Below are 24,765 nucleotides of genomic sequence, written 5' to 3'. Positions count from 1 at the left end.
CGGAATGCGTGAGAGCGTTCATCTTTTCCATTAAACTTGAGTTGATCAGAGTGGCGAGATAGAATGCGGCATTGACGATCTATTTCCTGATTGGGTGTCCTTATCGATAACTCTAAATAATGTCGTCCCCGGCAATTTTCTATTCCGCATCGTCTCCCCCGAAGCTCTTCCCAGCATTCAACCAGACATCGCCTACCATGTCCACCCGCAAAAGAAACGAATGGCTCGAAGCCGATGATGTCAGCGACGACGATGACGCTGGCTACAACTCCGAAGCCGAGGAGCAAGGTCGGAGCCGCGCAGCAGCACTCGCTGGCCGCGCTTCCAAGCGGCGCAAGGTCGACGAGTCGGACGACGAATCTATCGAAGACGAGGACGATGACGACTTCGACCCCTCCCTACTACGGAAAGCAGACGCCAAGAGTGTCCCCAAACCAACCGGACTCGCGGACGAAGAGGACAATGCGCCCAACGACCGCAAAGACGAAGAAGCGGATTTCGACAAAGATGACGACGATGGCAACGACGACCCCCTGAAACCTGCGCCGGCATCCAAGAAACCACTCAGTGCGAAGAAGCTTGAGAAGGCTCAGAAGGCGGTCAAGAAAACGGGCGTCGTGTACCTGTCGCGCATCCCGCCGTTCATGAAGCCGGCCACGGTCAAGTCGCTGCTGAGCCAGCACGGCAAGATTGGTCGCGTCTTCCTGACGCCCGAAGACTCGGCCGTGTACCGTCGCCGTAAGGCCGCCGGTGGCAACAAGAAGAAGTCGTACGTCGACGGTTGGGTTGAGTTCATGGACAAGAAGGATGCCAAGACCTGCGTCCAGCTGCTCAATGCCAAGATCGTAGGTGGCAAGAAGGGTGGCTATTACTACGATGATGTATGGAATATGCGGTACTTGACCGGTTTCAAATGGCACCATTTGACGGAGCAGATTGCAAACGAGAACGCAGAACGCGCGAGCAGGATGAGAGCGGAGATCTCGAGGAGTACAAGGGAGAACAAGGAGTTTATCCAGAACGTTGAGAGGGCGAAAATGCTGGAGGGCATGGCGGCAAAGAAGAAGAGTAAAAGCGCAGGAAATGAGAGTGCAGCGACGCCTGCGCCTGATGCAAAGGAGGTCAGGAGGCAGTTCAAGCAGGCGGAGGTCAAGTCGAAGAAAACAAGGAATGTGCCCGAGCAGCCAGAAGAGGTCAAGAGGGTGTTGTCAAAGATCTTCTAAAATGTTCTGCATGCTGTGGAGTTTTAATAAGCATAGGCGCAACAAAAGGTCAAGCGTATTTCATCATGCAAACTATAAGATATCCAAGTTATTGTAGGCCATCGCCTTCTCGAGGACGAAGAGTAGTTTCGTGACTGAGTCTTCACAATTGCGCCCAAAACTCTGCCAATCTTTCGGCGCCTTCTTCCCAACCAACATCGTTCTGGAGGTGATGCGCTGCGTCCAACTCAGCATATCTCACGCCTTGCCCAGTGGTCCCTTCGCCCTTAGTAAGTGCTTGCACTTCATCCTCGACACCATCTATCTTCTTCTTGCTCACTAGTCCCCTATATGCCGCCCGATATTCGTCTGCCATCTCATTCATGAGCCTCGTCCCCATCAACTTATCCCCTTTCCCCGCCACCACCAGCACCCTCTGCCCATTGCTTCCCCATCCAACAAGATTGAGCAAAACATTTCTCGGGTAGACCAACCGCCGCATCATTTGGTTCGGCCAGATCATGCTCTCGTACCCCATCATGCAGGTCCTCCGAAACTCCGCCACGGCGGAGTTCGACACGGCAGGGCTGAAGAAAGCGCCCTTAACGAGCTCCAAAGTTGACAATGGCGAGAGCGGGTGGTACAAATGGAAGAGAACACGGATTGGAAAAAATAGGTCGTGCTTGAGCCAATTCCAGTAAACTCCGATCCTGTGAATATCGTCAGAGGCAACCGTTCTCAGATCACTCCCCTGGCTTGATATTTCTCCGACGCTCCAATCTTTGAACATCATACCTGATATTGTGAAAGCCAACAGACGCCACTTAAGAAGCAAAGGAGCTCGGGAGGGAGTATAAAGGAAAGAGGCAATACTCACTGCCCAAAACACGGCGTCCCCGCCAATAATCCTAGGCCCCTCACCATTCCCTTCAACCTCCCCTTGCCGCCGTCACCACAGCCACCCCCCTCTGTCTCAATGACCCACTGCGCCAAACCCCCACCGCTCGAGTGCCCCACCAGCACCACCTCCAACCCTTCCCCAAACACCTTCAACCCTTCCACCACCACCGCAACCACGTCTTCCGTCATCGCCGCCATCCCCGTGCCCCACACCATCCGCAGGTAGCCCGGCTGCCAGCTCGCTCCGTGGCCACGCAGCGACAGCGCGTGGCAGGGGATGCCATGGTTGGTGGAAAGGTAGGTGAGGTAGGGCAGCCAGACGGCGGCCGAGCCGAAGCCGCCGTGGAGGAAGAGGATGTGCGGGACTGGAGACGGCGTGGAGAGAGTGCTGGATGTGGTTGGCGAGAGGAAGGAGGAGGGAGGCACGGCGGAGAGGAGCTCGAGGTCGCCTTGCGGCGTGGGGATGTAAGTGCGGGTGACACCGGGCGGGAGGGGAGGTGGTGTGGGTTTGCTGGATGAGGCCGTCCAGGGAAGACGCCAGAAGGGTGTCCAGAGCATTGTATGTCGGAGCTCTTATGCGTGTAAATATGGGGGGGGCTGTTAGTGAGCGACGATGCTATATCTGGAGGCTTGGAATGAGAGATAGAGTTTTGTGCGAAAGTAGTGATTCACATTGTTTTTAGCTGAAAAGACATGGCACTCTCTTAAATCGGTAGAAGGATTGAGACAGCGTTTAGCCTGCGTCTTCTTCCCCGCTTGTCGTTCCATCTTATGCAGGCCGGCGCATTTCCGCGAATGCGACGCGCCTACATCTCAGCCGCAGCTTGGCGTGACCGATCTTTCGTACCTGAGACTCTCGGAGCTCTCCGTGAGTTATGTCTGGAAAGTTCCAACTTTCTTCTTCCCTCAAAGTCGTCCTGCCAGGCTCCTTTTGAAGTTTCGATATCGTTGAGGTCGGATCCAAGATGGCTGTCCAAAGCATCTTCCGTTTACCGATCATCCTTTGTGTCATACCATTGAGAACCAAATTCGTCTCAAATAGATAGCGGCCAGGCGGAGAATTTAGAACCGAGTGTTCCACTGGAACCGCTGCTGATGCAAAAGCGGGCGGCCTGACAGCAGCATGTGAGGCATCGAGATCCCGCCATCACGGGCGCCAGAGTCGGAGCATTCTGCACGCTCGAAGCCATCGTGGCCACAAGAGCTACAAAAAGCACTGCATACTCTCAACCACGAGCCGCTGAAGCCACGCGTCACAAATCACCCCGCCAGCGCCTTCTTCACCAACTCCAGCGGCCTCTCTCCCATCGGGATCTGCAGCGCGAGCTCGTGGCCCCTCTCGCTCATCTTCCCCCACGTCTTCCGCAGAATCGCTATGATCTTATCCTCGTCGTAGCCCCTCTCAAACTCCTCGAACTGGTCGTCCAGGAAGACCAGGCACGCGACGTCCTCCAGCACCTGCGTCTCGCCGTCGCTCTTGAGGTCCTCCTTGCGCACCAGCGCCGCGACGCGCTCCGCGTCGGCCTCGGCGTAGCCCGCGTCCAGGCACATGGCCTTGACCAGCTCCGCCTGCCGCTTCTTCGCCGCGTTGCGCCAGCTGTGGTACCCGACCTTGGTCATCGGGTAGCTGTCGCGCGGCACCTCCCAGCGGCGCAGGTGCTGCGCGCGCACCGCCAGCCGGAGCGTCTCCGAGGCCGCGGCGGGGGCGGCCGCGGTGTGCTTGTCGAGATACGCTGTCATCTTGTTGGCGTAGTGCAGCTCGTAGGGCACTTCGTTGCCGTCAACCGTGATCTTCTTCGGATCGAGCGCGTGCGCGGCGTCGATGGCGGCGAGGGCTTTTTCGTAAGGCGTAGACATAGTTCAGGATTGGCGGTGATGTCTCAATGAGAGGTTGAGACAAGTAGAGAAAATTATTAGATGCAAATGTGAGAGCTGAAGAGGGGCTGCTGAGTGCTGAGACGAAAGGCTTGGGAGGACACGAGGGGTACGTGGGGCAGTCGCGTTATCTCAGTTCATTTAGCTAGCTACTTTTATTCTTTTTTTCATTCGGTTTTCGACGCCGAGCATAACACTATTTTGAACGCATCCGATTGGCAGGAACCAGGGTCTTTGCCGCGGCAGCTGCCGAAGTTGCCGCTTAGGATCATCTAGTCATGTCCATGATCAAGCTTCAATAGCGCTCTTTTAGAAAGCGATCGTGACTTGCTTCTCTATATGCTCGCTCCGAGGACGAACAGCCACTTTATAAAACTAATAGAAGCTCGAAGCCATGGAACGATCGGAACGTGACATTGCGGCATAGCTCGGGTAGATAGAAACCGTAGCTAATTCAACCTGAGGCGCCGCTTGCGTTCATATGACTCGCGCTGGTTCATGGCCACGGCGCTGCGCCTCCAAAATTAAACAGCCCCGTGCTAAAAGAGATTAAGACTTGTGATAGCCAAGAATATAGAGCGAGGTAGAGAGAAGGAGAGTGGCGAACAGTGGAGATATCGCACCACATGTTAGAACCCAACTCTAGATCGAGATACCGCAGTAATAATGACCGTAAAAGCGCCGTTGCAAACCATGTCGTGATCTCGTATCATATAGAAATATCCGACTACCGTTGAAGAACATCCAATAATCCGGAGCCGCATCCAAGAAGGTGCTGGTCCAACGGTGGAAGAAGGATTAAATTAGACGTCTAGCATGCTGCGGACCCTTTGCGGAGGATAATTCTCCGCAAGGGTTTCACCGGTCATGCCAGTGCGCTCGGTTGTGCCGGTCGCAGTGCTTATGTTATCGTCACTGTCCGTCCTTTGAAACTCTCGTCTGTCATCTTCCTGGGCAGGATGGGGGTCGCGGAATGGGTTTTCCGGTTCGTTTTCCGCTCTCTGGCGGCTTCGGTTGCGTATCTGACCGCCACCTGGGGCGTCGTAGTACGAGGGAGGATTCCGACTCATATCATCGAGTTCCACATTTGCACTCGGAAGCGATTGGTCGCGTGGCTGCCGGCCTGCTCCGGGACCTTCGGTTGCGAGAGCACGCAAGCGTTGTTCCGATGTCAAGTGTAAGTCTCCATGAGCCTTTCTCCACCATGATGGCTTTTTCGTGATGCCGAGTTCGGCGTCTGCTGCCTGTCCGCGCTGTCGCCTCTGCTCGATGATAATTGTATCCTCATTGGCATCGATATATCCAAAAACGTTGAACAAGATCAGCAACAGCACCGTAGTTCCATAGCCGAGGCCATAGGGCCATCCGGGATGCACATCATACTTCATCAGGTTGATGTCCCAAACCCAAGCCGAAGCCAGAGCGTACGCGAGACGAATGGCCAGTATAATTAGGGCGAGGAAAAGCTTGGTCGGACAGTAAGCACAGAAACTGTCAATCCTGGCTATCATACCACCACTGTCAGGCTTCGGACGATAGTGGTGTAGTGAATGATGAAGTGACACGATTGTGACAATCCATGCTATCACTGAGAGGATAGCAGCTGCTTTGAAACGCGAATCGGTTGCGACAGGCTCCGCGTAGTGGGTTTGTTGCCAGGGTGAGCGTTGAAATTGAATGTACGTCCAGGAACGAGGGATCTCCATGAAGAAGCTCTGGTTACGTCAGTAAATATTACACGGTAGCCTTAGGCTTCAACCTACCAGCCAGGCAAAGAGATAGAAGACCAAGGGAAGATAGAATTCAACCTTGCTGCGCCGGTCATCCTGGGGCAGATGGAACGGGTCTCGGTCGTATATTTGTCTCTCTTGCCAGGAGCCCCTACTATCGTCAGCAACGGTATATTGCGGGGGGTTAGTTCGCACTGACCAGTGTCTCACGGCTTCCCAGACGATGGCCAATGTTCCGGGAAGCATCAGGGTGTAAAAGAAGCTCTGAAGGATGATTGGGAGGCTTTGCAGATAGTAGCGATCGACGTCAACGCCCGCAATGGTGCTGATCATGCCGCACGCAGCCACAAAGCACATCCAATACCACTGCCATCGTCTTCCTATCACCCTGAACCTTTTGTCTTCACGCAAGAACAACTTCCCATGCTTTCGGAGATTGATGAGGGTGAACATGATGCTTGCTCCAAAGAGACAAGCGTACCCGATGCCAATGCCGCCTCGTGTGTGAATGCGGTAGTAGGGCAAATAACAGGACGTGCCGTTGACCCAGCTGCCGTTGGACATCATGACAGGCTGATACTTGTTGAAGATGAGGTAGCATCGCGACGAGTTCGATATAGTCCCATTATCGTACATGGTATAGTTGAAGTACTCAAGAGCACTGAGGTTGAAGTGTACACCATTGATTACGGTATCCGTTGCGTTGTCGCCGTCCGGGAACGGGAGCAATTCGCGCAGGTTGAGGAGTGGCATGGCGGGCAACAGAGCTCGCGCCAGGTGACGGTGAAGGAAGTGAGCGTTGATCGTCCACAGCGGGGTCGTAGACGGCGATGCGCCGCCAAGTGTGGAGAAGCTGAAGACGCGATGGAGGCGGTTCCCCGGAAGCCCGGAAGCTGCCGCGCCTTCCCGGCCGCCCTGTGGCGGGGTAACGGGAGCGCTGAACCGGTGCTCAGGCCTCAAAAGCGACGCCCGGGATGAGTGGAGCGACGACCTGTCGGTGCGCGGTGTTGGCCAAGTTGCGTGGAGCTATGTGACGTCTCTCGCGGGACGCCACGGCGAGTCGCAGCAGTGATTGCAGTCGGGCAAGCCAAGAGGCAACCCCAGGCGATGACGCAGATCCGCGGCTGGGCACTGAGCGGCAGGCGGTGCGCTGCGACCCCTGCAAAACACCAGACATTGCTCGGCATAACAACGTATCCACTGCAAATTTTTCGACAGCACCCCAATTGGCGCGGCCCGCGCCGTCATTACTGTAGGGCTTCCAGGATGCAATGTACACGGAGGTAGCTCCTGAATTGGTGGCATGACAGCAATAGCTCTGCACTCCTCGCGAGTAAGTCTCGAAACAGCCGAACGCAGCAGGCGTTACCGCGGCGGCGGCGATGCGCGCGGTTGATCAACGTTTCCTTGTCATCTTGAGTCAACTAGCTGCCAATCAGCCATGAATAGCGTTTCGGGACGTGGGATCGCCCAGCAGGAGACTTGCTCCCGACGAGCATGCCAGCACTGCAGCCGACAGCTCAGGGGCAATTACTTGTCGACTCGCGGGCGGAAGGGTGCCAAGAAGGGTCTGTAGTTCTCGCAGATTGACAGACCCGTAGCGCCGGATGCTGAGATGGATCAGCCAAGCCATCTGCTATACGAGGCGGCAGGCAGCGCAGCGCAGCTGGTGAAGCGTACCCACGATCTCCCGGCCCTGCAGATCTTGACCGGGACGGTGGACACGCCGGCAATTTGAGCGTCGTTTGACGCGCACACTTGGCACTGCCGCCTCTGACGCGCCGCAGTCGGGCCTTCGGGAGCGGCGGAAGGAGGCAGGTATTTTTGGCGCTGCCTGCGACGGGCTGTCACGGGCAGCGCTCGGGGCGTGCCAGCCCAGCAGGGCAGAGGCAAAGGCCGAAGACCCTTCGCAGCGCCAAGCCCGTGCGCATGGGTGGGGAGTCGCACGCTGCTGTCGAGTCTTACAGTCCGACTCAGCCCTGCCAGCCCTCCATCATCACATGCATAAAACCTTGTTCGCGTGGTCTTGTTCGCGCCCGCCGTCGAGAAGCTCTCCAAGCTCCAGCAGTCCAAACGCACCGGTGTGCAGCCGCATCCGCGCGACACCTCCGGAACTCGCTCGCGCAGGCTCGGACCGCCACGTCGAACGCGCCCGCTCGCGCGCTGCCTTCTCGCCGCCCACCGCGTGAAAGGGGGTCGCAGGCCTCGTCGCGCCTGCAGCAAGAGCTTGGGGTCTTTTTTGGCTTTATAGACGATCGATCGCCCACCGTCCGCCGACTCGAGAGCACCTGACGTGCCAACCGCCTTGCTACGGACGTAAGGCGGGCCCCTGCCGCCCAGCGGAACTGCATCAATGGCTTCTCCAGATTCGTACAACCAGCGCGCCCAGCGCGACGCTTCCTCCCAGCCGGACAGGCAGTCCTCCGCCGGCTCGAGCAAGTCGCACGCCGGCTCGCAGCACCATGCTGTGCCGCCCAAGATCCGACGCCGCAATCGCTTAATCACCTCGTGCCTCGAATGCAGGTGAGTGCTCCCAACGACTCAGCATATCCAAAAGTCCCCACCACTGAAACGCGCATCCAGACGGCGTAAGCTCAAATGCGACAAGCTGCATCCATGCACCAATTGCACGCGCTTCTCGCGCGACTGCGTCTTCTTGGCTCCCGCGCTGGATGCCGCCTCGCAGCTGAGGCTTGCCGAGATCAAGGAGAAAATGGGATCCCTAGAGCGCACGCTGGAAGAAGACATTGCCAGGAAGAATGAATCCCGCGCGCGTTCTAGCTCCCGGCCTGGCTCTAAGCTGCCCGGCCTGGAGGATGTTTCAGGCGAAGAGGATGCAAGCGAGCTGGAAGAGGAGCGAGGTCTCGAGCCCACTCCACTCGCCATTGAAGATGCCCCGTATGATGACAACATGTGCGATGACAACCTTGTCGATCTCGGCGTGCAGTTTGGACGAATGAGGATCACAGAGCGCATTGGAGGATTCGTACGGCCGAAGCTCGCCCAGGAGGTCAGTTGTTCCCCGCATGGTCGCTTGTTGCTACAAACAATTAATTGCTAACTACCACCATGTAGCTTACCGAAGCCTTAAAGGAAGTCCCAGAACTCTTTCCAGATCCTAACGAGCCTCATCCATCATCCCGTCAAATTCATCCAAGCTCGTATCTGATGCCTGGGCCCGACTATCTTGCTCCATCTGCGAACTTTTTCTTCGCGCCCTCAAGCCGGAAGCATGGCTTATTGCACTCGCTTCCGGCCAAATCCATGGCTGACACGCTGCTCAAGCAGTATTGGCTCGCTGTGCATCCTGTTGCCACAGCGGTTCATCGCCCGTCATTCGAAAGACAGTATGCCTCCTTTTGGAAAGATATCTCTAATGGCCTGGAGCCTCGCGCTTCTTTGCAGGCTCTTGTTCTTGCAGCAATGCTCTCAGCAGCAGTCAGTCTGTCCGAAGACACGGTGACAACCGAGTATGGCACAACGAAAGCCGAGTTGGTCGAGAATTTCAAGGAAGCCACCGAAGCAGCACTTTCGCGAGCCAATGTCGTGAGGACAACAAAGCTTGAGACTTTACAAGCGTTTGTCATGTATCTGGTTGGTTTCTATTTTCTTTTTTTTTTCTTGGCCCATCCTCGTCCATATATCTGACTTTTCTAGATACCTCTTTGCCGTACTGAAGTCTCGCGGGCTCATTCGGCGCTCACTGCTATGGCGATAAGGCTCGCAGAGTGCATGGGTCTACACCGCGATGGTGCCCGCTATGGTATACCCGCAGTGGAAACCCATGTTCGGCGACTGGTGTGGTATCAATTATGTTTCCTCGACATCCGGGTTTGTGAAGCGAGCGGGCCTCGACCACAAATTCGAGAAGATGATTTTGATACCAAGTTCCCCCTCAACGTGGACGATGCCGATTTCGAATCCAGCAATCCGCCAACGAAAGACGCTGATCATTTTACGGATATGACCATTGTACGGATGCGATTCGAATGTACTGAGATGGCCCGATTGGTCTGGTTCGAACGCCCAAGAATCGAAAAGAAGCAGACCACGCTCACAGCTGTTCTCGGCAAAATCCAAAATTTCCGTAGTGCCATGGAGAAACGCTATGGCCCCATGCTTGATGTTAAGAATCCGCTACACCATATGTGGCAGTTGGTGTACAACATCTTGAGTTTGCGCCTCATCTTGATGGTTATGCATCGCTATGCCAGTAACATGCACCGAGTCATGCCGGACCGCTTGAGGACCCAAATGTTGAATTCCGCCACCCTCTTGATCGAGAATGCGATAGCACTTGACACGCATCCAAATCTGAAACCTTGGGTCTGGTACGGTGGTGAGTAATATTTTTTCCCTTTTAAACCCATCTTTCAAGGGTATTCTCGGATACTTCTCTTACTCATTATGCCTTAAACTTCACCCCGTGATTGGGAAGATACTAACGCGTTTCGCTAGGTGCTCACCAGCAATGGCACACTGGACTCCTTTTGATGGCGGAGGTGTACGCGAAAGAGCCTCATCCGAGCTACGAGGAACGTGTCTGGCGTTGCCTCGACTATGTGTTTGAGCTCCCTCCTTCCATGTCCATCATCGACAAGGCGAAGTACATTATCAGCGGTATTAGAGACCGCACACTGGTCTATCAAAGTATACGGCGAATGCGCGCACCAACAGACATGGATCAGCCGATGGGGCCGCGTCCATATACGACGGCCATCAACCATGCAGCACGATTCTGGTATCCTACCATGGCAAAGAGTCAAAGAGCTCGAACAGGCAGTCCGAGCACTAGTGACCCATCCGCAAGTGCTGCTACAACTCCAGCGATGCAAGCAGCCTACGTACAAATGGGCAACCAAGGGATCTCTCCCAACACCCAAGCTGGCTCCGCTTCAAGCAGTGCGCATGTCAGCCCCAACATCCAGCATACCCCACACCCTCACGCAGATGCGACAACACCACCGTCCAGATACGACATGGGCGCTGCTGACGATCATTCGCGTCATCAAGCTTACGGTCAGCAAGCTACACACTCAATGGCTCCGCCGACACTATATGGCATGCCTAATCCTTTCAACATGAGCCCAGGGGACACGGGCAGCATGGGTTCAGGTGGTGTTGGAGGTAGTCCTGGAGACGAGGCCATGCTTGAGATTGACTGGGTACGTCATATTCCTTCTGACTCCTCTGTTATGGCCAGAAGGCATTATGAAACTTGCACTAACCTCAACCCTCTTAGAACGAATGGGACAAACTTTTCCCGCACCAACTCGGGCACGGCAACCCTGCTGACATGTATATCCCGGACTTCAGCTATCCGCCAGTGAGCGACCAAACAGGCCATGGCGTACCGACGGCGTCTGCGCCTAGTAACTCCATGGGCGGCTTACCTTGGGGCCATGTGGGCTCGGCAACACGACCACAGTGATCATTTTTAAATATCACAGTCGCCATTTAGTTTTTCTGGCGCAAGCACTCTACGGGATATTGGTGATCGTCATGGAGCTTTATATACCTTGTCGTTGATGTGTTCATGTAAGATCATCTAGATTCCCTATTTTATATGTCACTTTTTTCCCCTCTATTCAAGATGCCCACGCTTTATGAATGTTTCTGAACTTTTCTTCTCTGGTTGGGTATTCCTTTTAGTGGGCTATCGCCCCGTGCTTCTATGAACTGAACGATATTCACCTCGCCCCTATAGCCCCCCATTAAGGTAGATTTGTGGGAAGTGGCCGATCTTCCGGCGATGTTGTGTAGGTCAGGCAAGAGCCAATTAGACCCTTAGGTTCCTTGTCGAAAATCTTCTACCTTGCTAGCCAGAGGTCGGAGTGCCATAACAGCCTCAAGTCAGTGGTAGACCCCCCGGCTACTCTTGTTACCAAGTAATAATACAAGGCGTTGCTGCCTCAGATGTACTTTCTGTCTGGGTCGAGCCTGTCCATCGCTTCCATGCTCTTCTCATACCTGCTCAGACGTCAGCGTTTTCGGCCATCATGTGCGGATGGTACCTGGACCATGGGGTTACTCACATGGTAAAAACAATACCACCGCTCAGAATCAGGCGTGCCAGACGCGGCACAGCACCAGACCAGAAAGTTAGAAAACCTTCCTCCTTGAAGATGCGGGCGGCGCAGACGAAGCTGTTCCTATACTCTGATCTCGCTTCTATCGATTGCATACTACAAACATCACTCCTCATTAGCGAAGACAAGGAGAAAATAGAACGGCGTTACTTACCGGGTTTTAACAGTGTCCAGCGGCATGGTCACATAGACGGTGATGATTCCGGCCAGGGCACCGATGCCGAAGGTGCTGACAGTGCCGAGCTTCTCGCCCGGCGCTACGTACGACTGGGCCAGCTGCCTGAGGGTGGTGTACGCGCCGAAGCGCGTGGCTGAGTTGGCGGCCTGGCGGGCAGTAGTGGGAACGAAGCCCTGGAAAAAGCCGCGGATGCCCCTCTCGCGCGCAATCACGGCCGTCCCGTGTAGAAAGCCGCGCATGCGCGGCTTGCCGGATTTGCGGTCGTCAATGCTGGAACGGGAAGTGATGATTAGCGGTTTAATCTTGTGTAAAGAGAGGAGCGGGAGGTGCTAAGAAAGGCCTGGTGTGATGGGCGAAACCCCCCGAAGGCCGTGTATAGGTCTACCGCCGGGGATCGGGCAGGTCTGGGAGATGATAGAGCATGCTCGGAGGACAGCTGAAGGGATTCTGAGGCCCTCAATTCCGTTCAAAGTCTCCGAGCATACCTTATCACCCTCACGCAGCCTGCCACCTCCCTCCCAGTCCTCCAGGACCAGTCTTTCCCACCAGGCCCGGAAATTGTCAACGCTACTCACAGTTGCGTCTTGATGCTCTCAAATGGAGTGACAGCCAGCGCACTCTCAGTCACACCGGCACCGAAGCCAGCGATGACATTGGCCGGGCCAGAGACCTTGCCGTTGGAGTCGGCCAGCATACTCTTGTACTGATCGAAGGCGACGAAGCGGATACCGGCCTTGAGCGAGTTGCCGATAATGAGGGTGGTGCAGCCCGCGTACCACTGAGGACCGAACGGCGGCCAGGGCAGCTTCTTGCCCTCGGCCAGCCGCCGGTTCAGCTGTGAGCGGGTCTTCGCGAACTCGGCCGGGTAGGTGATGGCGATCTCGACGGCGCCGGCGGTGCTACCAGCGATGATGGAGCGCAGGGCGCTGGGCTGATGGCGGGCGGAGGCATGTTAGCTCTGCAATGTTATCGGATGCGAGCGGTTGGGATGTTGTGTTCGTGGCTCGTAAGAGGTGTGCTGATGTCGGGTGGGCTGTGGGATATTTTTTTGGTGGTGAGCGAGCGAAGTGACGGGAATGATTTACCTTGGCCTTCTTCTGCTCGTCGGAAGCCATTGCGAAAAATGCGCGTCGCGGGAGGGTTTCAGCTGAGGTATGTCAAAGGCGTCAAGAGCACTCCGGCGGCTGCGCGCATACAATATATGCCTATGACACACCGCAGGGCGAACGTTGGTCGGAGGAGCGCGGTGGTGGAGACTCTCCGGCCGCGGAGCTGTCGTGCTTGCGCTGGACGGGGCGCATGGGTGCCTGTCTCTGCCTGGCGGGGAGCAGATCCCTGCACGCCCGTGCTGACTTCATCGCAACGAAACCTTTCGCAGCGCGAAGTTCCAGAAGCTCGCGAACCTCTCACCACAGCAAAAGTTCGCCTCCCGCCCTACAACCCGCCCTTCATCTTGTGCGCCTCCACACTCGCGTGCATTAACCACCCAAAATGCTGTCTTTCAGGTCCATTGCCCGCTCGGCGCCCCGCTCGTTCGCGCGCCTGAGCACCAAGGCCGCTCGCCCAGTTCTGTTCAAGCCGACCACCCTGCAAGCAGCATGGAGACCCGCACTCGCACCGAGGCTCACGTCCGCTTTTCACACCTCTGCTCCTAGATTTGAGGGTATGTTCCCATTGGATTGTCTCCAATCGTGTTCTCAGACATTATGCTGAATATAAATGCAGTCCAGGACACACTCGTTGCAAAGCTCGAAAGCGAACTGAATTTGGAGGGCGATGTCGGCGAGGCTGAATCTTACTCGCAAAACATCAAGGACTACCTTGAGAACAGCCCATTCGAAGTCACGGACGTCACGGGCGAGGAAGAGGTTGTCCTCACCCGCAAGTACAACAACGAGACGTATGTGCAGTCCCGCAATAATCCATGTACTTTCCCCGACTAAGAGCCATCTAGCATCCGCGTCACATTTACCATTTCCGACATCAACGAGCCCCAGCTTCCTGAGGAGGAGTTGGATGATCCCGCCTTTGCCGATGAGGACGTTGAAATCGATGGCCAGTCCGGTGGCGCCAACACCAAGGGCTCCGTGAACCAGGGTCGCACCCCTGGCGGCAACATCAAGGTCGCGCCCGAGGATAATGTGTCGGCCGCCGATCGCGAGGAGCTGGACGACGAGTTCTCCGAGGAGGAGCAGAGCAGCTTCCCCGCTCGCGCGTCTATCGTCATCACCAAGGATGGCCAGAAGGGCGCCATGTCCATTGATGCCATTGCTCAGGACAGCGCTTTCCAGATCAGCAACGTCCACTACTATGCCGACGCTGCGCACGCCGACCCCAAGACTGCAGAGCATGAGTGGGCAACTCGGAAGACATACCCCGGCCCGCTTTTCGGCCAGTTGGATGAGGACCTCCAGATTCTGCTGGAGGAGTACCTTGATGAGAGGGGCATCGACACCAGGATGGCCCTGTTCATCCCTGACTACATTGACTACAAGGAGCAGAAGGAGTACCTGAAGTGGCTGGAGAGTAAGTGGAATCCCCACCGTTGAATCATTCGCACATATCACTAACTTCTTGCTAGACCTTAAGAACTTTGTGTCTGCTTAAGTGTGACTACCAGCATGAAATGCTCAGGGGGGCATTGGCCGTTTCATTTTCTCGTTTCTTCTCTACTCTTACAATATCCGGCGCTCGGTATGGAGAACCCGGAGAGCTGCAGGTCTGCAAGCTGTGTAGTATAAAACTCTGCAATAAGGAAAAGCGCAAATCAGATACCTCTGTTTCATTCGCCCCCTTGCGCCAAGGTTGTGCTTTTTGGCTCTGTTACTCTTCTCCGGTGGTGAGCTCGTCGTGTGTAGCGAGCATTAGATTTCTTTGCGTTGGGTGCGAATTGAGCTCGCGTTCCGCCTGCAACACTCAGTAACGCGAAATCCGAGGTGGCTTGCCCATCTTGACATGATTTCGATGCCTGAGGTTATGAAAATACCCTCGTACTTCAAAATCACCCCATTGTCACACCAAGTCTCTTGAAGCCAGGCTCCCACTTTCACGTTACTCATTCTTCAGCTCAACCCTTTCGGCGGCCACACACTATCCCTCACCTCGCCGGCCTTGATCACGCGCACAAACTTCATAGCGTTGCAGCTCACCCACTCGCCGTCCCAACTACGCAGCTTATCGACCGTCGCCGCGTCCCGCATATCAGGGCAATAGAAGCCGCTGAGCTCGAACTCCTTCGTTTCGGTCGCGATGCGCTGCTCGAGAAGCTGCTCGCGCGTTGCCGGCGGGCGGCCCGGTCGCCGTGCGGCCTTGAGCTCAGCAAGCTCCTCATCGTCGCGGTGGACGTAGGCGAGAATGGCGGACTGCAAGGATGAGGCATCGAACGTGTCGGGGGCTTCGGGAGATTGCGCGATGAGCTGGAAATGGTGGACACGCTGGACTGTTTGGTGTTGCCGTCAGTGCTTGGATTTACACAGTAGGAAAAAGGATGTTCGGTGCGTACGGTGGGGCTGGTTCTGCTTGCCGCGCTCAGTCGCTAGCCGGAGAAGCTTCTCGTCGCGCAGACCAGCGCGCTGGAGACGTCGCGAGTCGCGCGAGTACTCGTGCAGGGCGGTGGATTTGGTACCGCGCTTTTTGGAGATTTGCTTGGAGACTTTGGAGAGGGATTTCGGCATGATGGGCAACGGTCGCGAGGTTTGAGGCGATCTGGCTGCGGAGTCTGGGACGCAGATGAATTGCGACTCGGAAAATGCGATTTTCAGAGACCCACGGCGGTATAGCGTGTAAGAGCGGTGGGAACGTAGAGGGCTGCCGCGGCGGAGAAAGATGGCATAATTTTTGGAGGGTGCCAGGGCGGTGACAAGGGTCCGGAAAGCTTGGCTTGCAAGCAGCTCGTCCCGTGGCGACCGCAGTCAGACCCGACGCGTCTATCGTTCAAGCAGGCGCGTCGAGAACGGGATCTCCAATCTCTGACGCCGCTGCATTCCTTTTCTCCGACCGCGTCACTACACGCGTCCCACCAACGCCCGCACTCCCTCCTGTTGTCCATACATTCGAGGGACTTCAGCATGTTCAGCAGCGCCGGCCAGTAGCTGATATAGAAGCTAGTCGCGCACGCTTGCCCGCTTGCTCGAATCACGATGGGCATCTCCGGTACGAGGTTTTCTGCGACACGCACTCTCATTGTTTGCAGATCTTAACCGTCTCCAGGCCTACTTCCTCTGCTCAAGTCAATTCACAAGCAATGTCATCTCCGGCAGTTCGCCGGCCAGACCCTGGGCGTCGACGCCTATGGCTGGTTGCACCGCGGCACGGTTGCTTGCGCCATTGATTTGGCTCTTGATAAGCCGACCAGGAAGCATATCGACTATTGCATGCACCGCGTTCGTATGCTCATTCATTTCGGCATTAAGCCGTACCTTGTGTTCGATGGTGACCATCTTCCGGGTAAAGAGGTCACCAACAAGGAAAGAGCTGCCAAGCGCAAGGAGAGCAAGAGGGCCGGAACGGAATTGTTGAAGCTCGGGAAGACCTCGCAAGCCCATTTGGAACTGCAAAAGGCCGTCGATGTTACCCCGGAAATGGCACGCATGCTCATTGAGGAGCTGAAGCTGCATGGTGTCGACTATGTTGTTGCGCCGTACGAAGCCGACTCGCAGATGGTGTATCTCGAGAAGAAGGGTATCATCTCGGGAATCGTTTCTGAGGACTCGGATCTCCTCGTCTTTGGTGCCAAATGCTTGATCACTAAGCTTGACAATTACGGAGAATGTGTCGTCATCAACCGCGCGGACTTCACGGCCTGTAAGGATGTCAGCCTCGTTGGCTGGACAGATGCGCAGTTCAGGCAGATGGCGATTCTTAGTGGCTGTGATTACCTGCCGAGCATCAACAAGATGGGTCTCATAACTGCCTATCGTCTTCTTCGCAAACACAAGACGGCCGAGAGGGTCCTGCGGCAGATCCAATTCGACGGAAAATTCAAAATGCCTGCTACTTATCCAGAGGCATATGCTCAAGCCGAGCTGACATTTCTATACCAATGGGTCTTCTGTCCTTCAGCGAAGCGGTTGGTGCACTTTACACAGCCCGGGCCGGACGTCGAAATCGAGCAGCTTCTGCACATTGGCCGTTATGTCGAGCCGAAGATAGCGACGGGTGTTGCGCTAGGAGAGCTGCACCCCAGTACCAAGAGGCCTATCGAGTTGCCGCAGTCGTTCCGCCCAGTCAAGCTTCCCGCTCCAGTTTCTCGGAGGGTCTCAGCCATGCAGACGCCCGACTTGAAGAAGAGCAAGTCTATCGATTCGTTCTTCAAGCCAAAGCGTATCCCCCTTGCAGAGCTCGACCCGAACCTATTTACTCCTTCTCCGAGTCAGCAGCAGGCTTTCCAAGAAAATCAGAACCGCGGCAGCTGGAGCGCTTCGCCTATCCCGGCTCAGCCTGCTCGACCTACTGCAGCCCCCACCTCCGTACCTCCTCAAGGATCCCGCAGAATCGCTTCAGAGCCTTGGATCACAAGGCGAGCTTCAACAACGCGCCCGTCCAAACGACAAAGACTCTGCTCAGACACGATGCTCCTGCCGAACGCCGACGGCGGCTTCAAGGTCGAAAGTGGGAGCAGCCGTTTCTTCGCAACCGCCGTCGAGCCAAGCCCGTCTACTCGTCGTTCAAAGTCGAAAAAGACAGACGCCCAGGACTTCGACCTCTGGTCAGATGACTCTATTGAGGAAGCTATGAAAGAGCTGCCTGATCCGAGCCAGACCACAACTGGGTCCAAAGCGTCTCAAAGTAGCAAGTCATCTTCACTGAAGCGCAGCCTTTCCACGTCACTAAGACAAGAGTCTCAAGATGCAACCAGCTCTTCTACTCCTGTCACTTCATGCGATAGCCAGAGTACTCCTTATGAGAGCCAAGCCTCAGTGTCTGGAACCCAGGATATGAGCGACTTCAAGGATCTGGCCAAAACCTTCGAGCACAAGCCTGACTCCCAGAAGCAGTCTCAATCATTGAAGCTGACCGAAGAATTCTCCTGGGGTAGGAAGGCCTCTCAATCTACAGGCTCGATTTCCACCACATCAAAGTTCTCCAAGGCGGAATCGGGTATTGTGGCCACATCGGACCAGGTTTTCGATGACGATGACTGGACTGCCAACGATGCTGAGGTTGTCATTCCCCGGAGCAGTCAGGCTGAGCCGGCGGATGACTTGACACCAAAAGCCTCCAAGCACTCGTCTTCTGACATGCCTCTCACTGCGACCAAGGGCAGCGAGGATCTTGACATCGTTCCCGATAGCGAAAGTGAGGCGACGTTATCAGATACCGAGGATCGGGTGAAAGCCATGAAGCAGAGGCTTGACCTTGAGCGCTTCAGGTTCGGCGCCAAATAAGACATAAACGTGACGATTTACCGCACCTCCGAGCTAACGAAATGAGCGTGAGAGCTCTCCGTAGTGTAAATATTCTCTGGCTTGTGCTTTGTTGCTACATTGCTTGTCGCTGTTGGACGTGCTTAGCGCGAGGAGGGGATAGTATGTTCTCGCACGAATGACGGAGAAGAAATGGCGTTACTGGGTTTCCTTATTGGTTCTATCTTATTCGGTTTGGTTTCTCAGGAATCGGAAAAGGGACGAAAAGACGTCGGACGATGATGGAGTCAACTGCATTATATAAAGGGAGGAATTAATTCAAGCTTTCCCACATTTTCAACCTTTCCATGGTTCAAGCCTCTTTGACAGGAGCTTGATGTGCAGTCATGTGATGACAGTCGCCTGCGGGCTAATCATAAGCGAAAATCCTCGGTAAGTCCTGCCCCGGTTGCCGATATCGTCATAGTCCTTGCATCGCGGGGGCGTCGGCTTCGATTTCTCAATGCGCCTGACGTTTGCCAGCCCTGGACAACCTCGCGCCCAGCGGCAAACTCACAGCGCATGATACCCGTCATGGCGACGGAACCACCCTTCCTACTGGCGTTGCCAGACGAGATTCTTACGCACATCCTCTCCTACCTGGACCCCTACGATCTCAATGCGGTCCAGCTCACAACAAAACGCCTACATTCCCTCGCCCAAGAGCCTCTCCTCTGGCGCCACCTCTGCCGCGTCCACTTTCGCTTCTGGAACCCGACGCACCGCTTTTCCGCCAAGCTCCGCCAGCCGATCGCCGACGTACCATGGAGGCGATTGTTCCTCAACAGGAAACAGCTAGACCATGAAGTCGACAAACGCATGGACATGATAATCGCGACCCAGCAGAACCGCGCAAATCACATCGAATGGATAGCAGAGCGGGGGTACGACGTCAAGTCGGTGCTGCTGAAGCACAAGAACGCGGACGAGGGGAAGGAGGACGTGCTGGCGCGGAGGTTCTGGAGCAGCGCGATCCTGAGCACGATCCACCGCAGCATCGCCATGGAGGAGTGGTGCAAGCTACGCAAGGGCGAATCGCGATCGCTAGAGCGCGCGCTGGGCGCGTACGACATGTTCGTGCTGGACAGCGACGAGGGGCTGGGCGACCTCGACATGATCGGTGAGCAACTGGACGAGCTGGCGGAGCGGTTCAAGACGGCGCATCCGGAGTGGAGGGAGCTGTCGACGAGGCGGAGGGCATGCTGGTTGGTGACGTTCCTGCGAAGAGCGGGATACCGGGGGGTGCCGGGTGAGAGGTACGGGCAGATCGCACAGAACTTCATTGGTCTGGCGCTGTCGGAGAAGGACCACGAGGCGTTGCCTTTGATCACGAATGTGATCTTCTGCTCGGTGGCTTCCAGGCTCGAGATTGACGCCAATCCATGCGGATATCCATACCATATCTACTCAATTGTGCAGGCCCCTCCTCAGACAACGCTGGAAGGGGCTCCTGCCCCAAACCTCGAGACCCCTGACACTATGTACCTCGATCCCTTCCGGACGGCCGAACCAGTGTCACGCTCGGAACTCGAAGGACAATTGCGGACAATGGGGGCAACAGCCGCGAGCTTTGCTACCTATCTTGAGCCTGCCAACCCAATCGAAATGGTCATTCGAACGGCCCGAAACATCCGCCGTGCTGTGGAAAGTGGAAATGGTCTCGTAGACCCTGCTGCATCGACGATAGGGATTCAATTCACGCACACGCATCTGAACCTCCACAGCGCCCTCCATGCGGCATTGTGGGCATGGCTATATCTTGAACGTGGCGATCCCATTCGCGGTGGCGAGGAAGCTGGTGGCATCGCCCTCCACCGACGCCGGATCCTGATTAGCAAGGTGGTGCAGCAGTGCCTGGAGTTCTACCCGTGGGAGATCTGGCTGGTCGAGCGGTACATGGCATCGCTCTTCCACGACCTGCCAGAGGAGGGTGACTTCTTGTACATCATCCAGCGCGAGCACACGGCGGACCGGAACAAAAAGGCGCTAAAGAAGCGCGGCGATCACACCAAGAACGTCAAGTTCCGTGTTGGGGATTGCTTCAAGCACAAGCGGTACCACTACTATGGCGTCATCGTCGGCTGGGATCCCTACTGCAATGCTGGGGATGATTGGATGCATGCTATGAACATCGATGGCCTGCCAAATGGAAGAAACCAGGCCTTCTATAATGTTTTGTACGTGACTTTTCTTACTGGCAACAATTGCAAATTCAAGGCTGACTTCTATTTCAATAGGTGCGAAGATTCCAGCTCGAGATACGTCGCGGAGGAGAACATCCAAGTCACATCGGATCCGCCTCCGGATTTCTTGTCGAACAAGCTAGCCGGTCGCTACTTCAGACGTTGGGATCCGCTTCAGTCGAAGTTCGTGAGCAACATCCGGGACGAGTACCCTGATGATTAGATCTGGATGCAGTGCACTTTCTTCTCGGGGTTGAAGAACAATAATTCGATAGGTTGCTTTAGGAGTTTCATGGATCGGACATAGGACCAGGTGACAAAAAAAAGATCAGTCTATTGCGGGCAAGGATGATCGGTCGTATATAGGGCTCTAGTGGGAAGCATCGGTGGTGTTTGGGGGTTCGGTTGAAATTTATTCATAATACATCGGAGAAACACGATACTAGTGTTTAGCACACAGCCCCTGGGCGCTTAAAGAATGTCCCGGTGTAGCCAGCCCGAAATAGGCATAGGCAATACGGTTGAGGATATAGCCATTGGGACTAACACAAGCACCGGACTGGCGGTACGTTATGCCTTGAGGGTGTGAGTTCGATTACTAGGTTCTATTCTAGGTTCGACTCCCATGTTATTCAGACTTTTCTCCCCTTGGAAGGCGGGCTGACAGGCATTTTTGTGACAGAAACGTCTTTACCAGCCTTGCCATCTGGCACGTTTACTCGACATTGCTCGAAGAACGATCACACAATCACCTACCGGCCAGTTACAGCCATTCTACCCCTGTTCCTTCGATCTACGAAGCCCGAGGTGCTCAATGAAAATGCTTGTGATCGTCGTAAGAAGATCAAGTTCACGAATCAAAGCGAGCAAAAAAAAGTCGAGCTATTCACCTCCCAGGTGCAATGAGGTTGTAAGAGAAGTTGGTCAGGACGCGATCAAAAGTCCGATGGCTGATGCTTATCTCTACCACGCTGTGGAGATAACGAGTGTGCGCGCCGGGGGAAGCGCCCATCGCGGCAAGGATCTGCAGCTCCAGGATGATGGTTGAGGGGATAACATCAGCTCGACACTCCACCTTTGACCACTGCGACCCTTGCACCCCGCGGAAGATTAGCACGGCCCATGATGATGCCTGCGGCGCGCGCTCCTTATCAAGCTTCTGGCTTTCGGCCTAGACTGATAAACTCCCTATCGCTCCATCGACCCAAAGACGATGATGCCATTGGCTTTCCCGTGGAGCGGTTCCTTGAGCCAGATTCATGCAGCAGAAGCTGTCGATGAATGAGATCGGAAAGATTCGCCGTGCGTTATCGGGGCCAAGGTTATGTTTTTGGTTGTCTGTTTCACATATTTGAAGGTCCAGACAGCTCGGACGGTTGTCGTCGTTGAGTTTCTTTCCCGGCCATCATGTCGTCTCACTCAGCAGCAACAACCTTGCCCGAAGCGGCCGGATATGGAGTCGTCATCGGGGTTGGGTTTTTCTTCGCCTTCGTCATGATGGGCATCTCGTACATGCAGAACCGCTACACGAGATTCTCTACCAAACAGAGCGAAGAGTTCAACACGGCCAGCCGGAGCGTCAAGCCAGGCCTGATTGCGAGTGGTATCGTGTCGGCATGGACGTGGGCGGCGACGCTGCTCCAAAGCAGCACCGTGGCATACACATACGGCGTCGCAGGGCCCTTTTGGTATGCAGCCGGGGCTACGGTGCAGATTCTGATGTTTTCGATTCTTGCATGTAAAGGTAAGCATCGTTTTGATGATGTTGGTGTAATATCATACTGATCCTCTTGCAGTCAAGCAGAATGCTCCGCGCTGCCACACGTTTCTCGAAATCATCTACACGCGCTACGGCAGAGTCACTCACATGATTTTCGTCTTCTTTGCTCTGGTCACCAACATCCTGGTTGGCAGCCAACTGTTGCTTGGCGGCAGTGCGGTCGTAACGAACCTGACAGGGATGAATGTGTACGCGGCCATCTTCCTGATTCCGACGGGAGTGTGTGCTTATGTCGTCCTCGGAGGATTGAGAGCTACCTTTCTCTGTGAGTTTGACAAGTCTTCAGGAGACTCTAAATACTGATTTGCGGTGCAGGCGATTACTCGCACACGTTGATTTTGATGATCATCATTCTCTTCTTCATGTTCCATGCGTACGCTACGAGCGACCTCATCGGATCGCCCTCTCAGATGTATGACCTGCTCAAGCAAGCAGCAATCGAGAGACCGGTAGACGGCAACAAGAACGGCAGTTATCTCACCCTAAAATCCAACTTTGCTCTGGTCTTTGGTGTAATCCAGCTCTGCAGCGGCTCCGGTACCGTCTTCCTCGACCAAGGTGAGCAGCCAATTACCCAGTCAAACCAAAGATTCCCTTGACTGAAAAATGAACCAAAGCCTACTGGCAACGCGCCATCGCGTCCCGGCCATCGACGGCAGTGCGAGCCTACATCCTCGGCGGCCTCGCGTGGTTCGCCATCCCCTTCGGCTTCTCAACGACGCTCGGCCTCGCCGCCGTCGCACTAACCTCGAACCCGCACTTCCCCACCTACCCAGACGTGCCCAGCGAATCGCAAATCTCCGCCGGGCTCGCAGCGGCCTTCTCCGCGTCAGCACTACTAGGAAAGAGCGGCGCGGCGGCGCTGCTGGTCGTGCTCTTCATGGCCGTGACGTCGTGCGCGTCGGCCGAGCTCATCGCCGTGTCGTCCATCCTCACCTTCGACGTGTACAAGACGTACATTTCCCCCAAGGCTTCCCCGGAGCGCCTTATCGCCGTCTCGCACGCCATGATCTGCGTCTTCGGCGCGACAATGGCCGTCTTCGCGTGCGTGTGGAACGCTGCGGGTATCGATCTTGGTTGGCTGTTCCTCGTCATGGGGTTGCTGATCGGCGGCGCCGTTTTCCCGGCCGCCTTTGCTGTTACCTGGCGCGGGCAGACGCGGAATGGGGCTGTGGCGGGCGCGCTAGGCGGGTTGGCCGTCGGGTTGGCGGCGTGGTTGGGTACGGCGAAGGGCTTGTATGGTGGGCTGAGCGTCGAGGCGACGGGGAGGGAGTATCCGACGTTGGCGGGGAACTTGGGCGCGGTGGGCATGGGGCTGGTCCTGAGCGTGGGCGTGAGTCTGCTGTGGCCGGATGAGAGGCCGTTCGACTGGGAGGCGACGAGGGGGATCAATGCTGCGGCTGCCGCTATCGACGGCGGTGTCAGCGCTGCTGAGACGACGAATACGGTGGAGGGAGACTCTGGCACTACAACGCCCATGACGACGGCGGCGGCGAAAGAAGAGAAGGAGGGGAACGAGAAGGACGTCGACACGAAGCAGGCCGCCACCGCCGCCGACGACGCGCCTGCCGTGGACACTGACACGGGCAAGGTCGACGACGTGCACATCATCGGCGAGCCGCCCGCGCCGGTGGACGACGACGACCCGAAGTCGCTGCGAGGCGCCTTCCGCATCGCCTGCGTGGCGTCGTTCGTGCTCACCTTCATCATGGACTTCCTCGTGCCCATGCCCATGTTCTTCGCCGAGTACGAGTTCTCCAAGCCTTTCTTCACGGCCTGGGTCGTCATCAGCTTCATCTGGGTCTTCGCCAGCACCGCCATCTCGTGCGTGCTGCCCATTGTTGAGACTGCGGGATTTTTCGGCGAATTGTGGAGGAGCGTCGTGGCCGATTTTAGGGGAAAGGCTGCAAGTTGATGGGAGAGCTGGCGAGCTGGTCAGGGATTGGTTGGTGGAGGGGTGGATTTCAAATCAGGCTTGGTCATCCGGGAAAGGCCGCAGGTATATCAAGTGCTCCTTCTAAAAGTGTCATGATATTGTTATATTTGGTCTGCTAGTTGTCACAAGAGTATACACACGCAGCTCGTACGTCGATTAGAGTCACTTTACCGATCTATATTATGAGATGCTGAGTTCAGCCCCTCGTTTTTCAGCAGAGAATTATTTTCCATTCACTGAACGGGTTGTTGATGTTTTTGGACTTTCACGTCTTGTGTACCCAGTTTCTGCTGTGTATAGCCCTTTGCTTGCCATGCACGGTTATCCAGTCAGTTGACAAAAGCTTGCATTTATATATACCGATGAGCACGCCTAAGGCAGTTTTGGGCCCGAAGTCAGCCTGGCACTCTGCCTAGTGGCATGCCTAGCCGCCGCTTTGTCCGTTTTAAATCTTGCTCAATCACAGTTACTTGACTGGGCTTAGCATG

General features: G+C 55.6%; 11 protein-coding genes across 11 annotated transcripts; 6 read left to right on the top strand and 5 right to left on the bottom strand.

The window, feature by feature from the left end:
* Positions 1-197: 197 nt before the first annotated feature.
* Positions 198-1,223, top strand: LTHEOB_2272 (Pre-rRNA-processing protein esf2; the record flags this gene model as incomplete). Its single annotated transcript, XM_035511066.1, has 1 exon — positions 198-1,223. One exon carries the CDS (start codon positions 198-200, stop codon positions 1,221-1,223), a length of 1,026 nt encoding a protein of 341 aa, XP_035363981.1.
* A 142-nt stretch (positions 1,224-1,365) lies between these two features.
* Positions 1,366-2,660, bottom strand: LTHEOB_2271 (uncharacterized protein; the record flags this gene model as incomplete). The annotated part of the gene is made up of 2 exons (XM_035511065.1): positions 1,366-1,912; positions 2,080-2,660. 2 exons carry the CDS (start codon positions 2,658-2,660, stop codon positions 1,366-1,368), a joined length of 1,128 nt encoding a protein of 375 aa, XP_035363980.1.
* Positions 2,661-3,362: 702 nt separating this feature from the next.
* On the bottom strand, positions 3,363-3,959 carry LTHEOB_2270 (Glutamyl-tRNA synthetase protein; the record flags this gene model as incomplete). Its single annotated transcript, XM_035511064.1, has 1 exon — positions 3,363-3,959. The coding sequence occupies one exon, from the start codon at positions 3,957-3,959 to the stop codon at positions 3,363-3,365; it is 597 nt and encodes a 198-aa protein (XP_035363979.1).
* An 821-nt stretch (positions 3,960-4,780) lies between these two features.
* Positions 4,781-6,460, bottom strand: LTHEOB_2269 (Conserved fungal protein; the record flags this gene model as incomplete). The annotated part of the gene is made up of 3 exons (XM_035511062.1): positions 4,781-5,692; positions 5,741-5,858; positions 5,907-6,460. 3 exons carry the CDS (start codon positions 6,458-6,460, stop codon positions 4,781-4,783), a joined length of 1,584 nt encoding a protein of 527 aa, XP_035363978.1.
* Positions 6,461-8,060: 1,600 nt separating this feature from the next.
* LTHEOB_2268 (Fungal specific transcription factor domain-containing protein) lies at positions 8,061-11,138 on the top strand (the record flags this gene model as incomplete). The annotated part of the gene is made up of 7 exons (XM_035511061.1): positions 8,061-8,230; positions 8,291-8,717; positions 8,783-9,301; positions 9,365-10,046; positions 10,166-10,357; positions 10,535-10,872; positions 10,950-11,138. 7 exons carry the CDS (start codon positions 8,061-8,063, stop codon positions 11,136-11,138), a joined length of 2,517 nt encoding a protein of 838 aa, XP_035363977.1.
* Positions 11,139-11,619: 481 nt separating this feature from the next.
* LTHEOB_2267 (Mitochondrial tricarboxylate transporter) lies at positions 11,620-13,089 on the bottom strand (the record flags this gene model as incomplete). Its single annotated transcript, XM_035511060.1, has 5 exons — positions 11,620-11,677; positions 11,743-11,892; positions 11,951-12,244; positions 12,550-12,905; positions 13,060-13,089. 5 exons carry the CDS (start codon positions 13,087-13,089, stop codon positions 11,620-11,622), a joined length of 888 nt encoding a protein of 295 aa, XP_035363976.1.
* Positions 13,090-13,465: 376 nt separating this feature from the next.
* Positions 13,466-14,581, top strand: LTHEOB_2266 (Mitochondrial glycoprotein; the record flags this gene model as incomplete). Its single annotated transcript, XM_035511059.1, has 4 exons — positions 13,466-13,637; positions 13,700-13,874; positions 13,929-14,500; positions 14,556-14,581. The coding sequence occupies 4 exons, from the start codon at positions 13,466-13,468 to the stop codon at positions 14,579-14,581; spliced, it is 945 nt and encodes a 314-aa protein (XP_035363975.1).
* A 455-nt stretch (positions 14,582-15,036) lies between these two features.
* Positions 15,037-15,648, bottom strand: LTHEOB_2265 (Translation machinery associated; the record flags this gene model as incomplete). Its single annotated transcript, XM_035511058.1, has 2 exons — positions 15,037-15,413; positions 15,477-15,648. The coding sequence occupies 2 exons, from the start codon at positions 15,646-15,648 to the stop codon at positions 15,037-15,039; spliced, it is 549 nt and encodes a 182-aa protein (XP_035363974.1).
* Positions 15,649-16,113: 465 nt separating this feature from the next.
* LTHEOB_2264 (DNA repair protein) lies at positions 16,114-18,360 on the top strand (the record flags this gene model as incomplete). The annotated part of the gene is made up of 2 exons (XM_035511057.1): positions 16,114-16,126; positions 16,184-18,360. 2 exons carry the CDS (start codon positions 16,114-16,116, stop codon positions 18,358-18,360), a joined length of 2,190 nt encoding a protein of 729 aa, XP_035363973.1.
* A 552-nt stretch (positions 18,361-18,912) lies between these two features.
* Positions 18,913-20,784, top strand: LTHEOB_2263 (F-box domain cyclin-containing protein; the record flags this gene model as incomplete). The annotated part of the gene is made up of 2 exons (XM_035511056.1): positions 18,913-20,555; positions 20,616-20,784. The coding sequence occupies 2 exons, from the start codon at positions 18,913-18,915 to the stop codon at positions 20,782-20,784; spliced, it is 1,812 nt and encodes a 603-aa protein (XP_035363972.1).
* Positions 20,785-21,968: 1,184 nt separating this feature from the next.
* Positions 21,969-24,256, top strand: LTHEOB_2262 (Solute symporter family transporter; the record flags this gene model as incomplete). The annotated part of the gene is made up of 4 exons (XM_035511055.1): positions 21,969-22,305; positions 22,358-22,606; positions 22,657-22,899; positions 22,959-24,256. The coding sequence occupies 4 exons, from the start codon at positions 21,969-21,971 to the stop codon at positions 24,254-24,256; spliced, it is 2,127 nt and encodes a 708-aa protein (XP_035363971.1).
* Positions 24,257-24,765: the final 509 nt, after the last annotated feature.

This window comes from Lasiodiplodia theobromae (assembly GCF_012971845.1).
Source record: "Lasiodiplodia theobromae strain AM2As chromosome Unknown scaffold_6, whole genome shotgun sequence".
Lineage (NCBI taxonomy): Eukaryota > Fungi > Ascomycota > Dothideomycetes > Botryosphaeriales > Botryosphaeriaceae > Lasiodiplodia > Lasiodiplodia theobromae.
The sequence above is the reverse complement of the archived record's forward strand: the minus strand, read 5'-3'. Positions and strand labels throughout refer to the sequence as shown.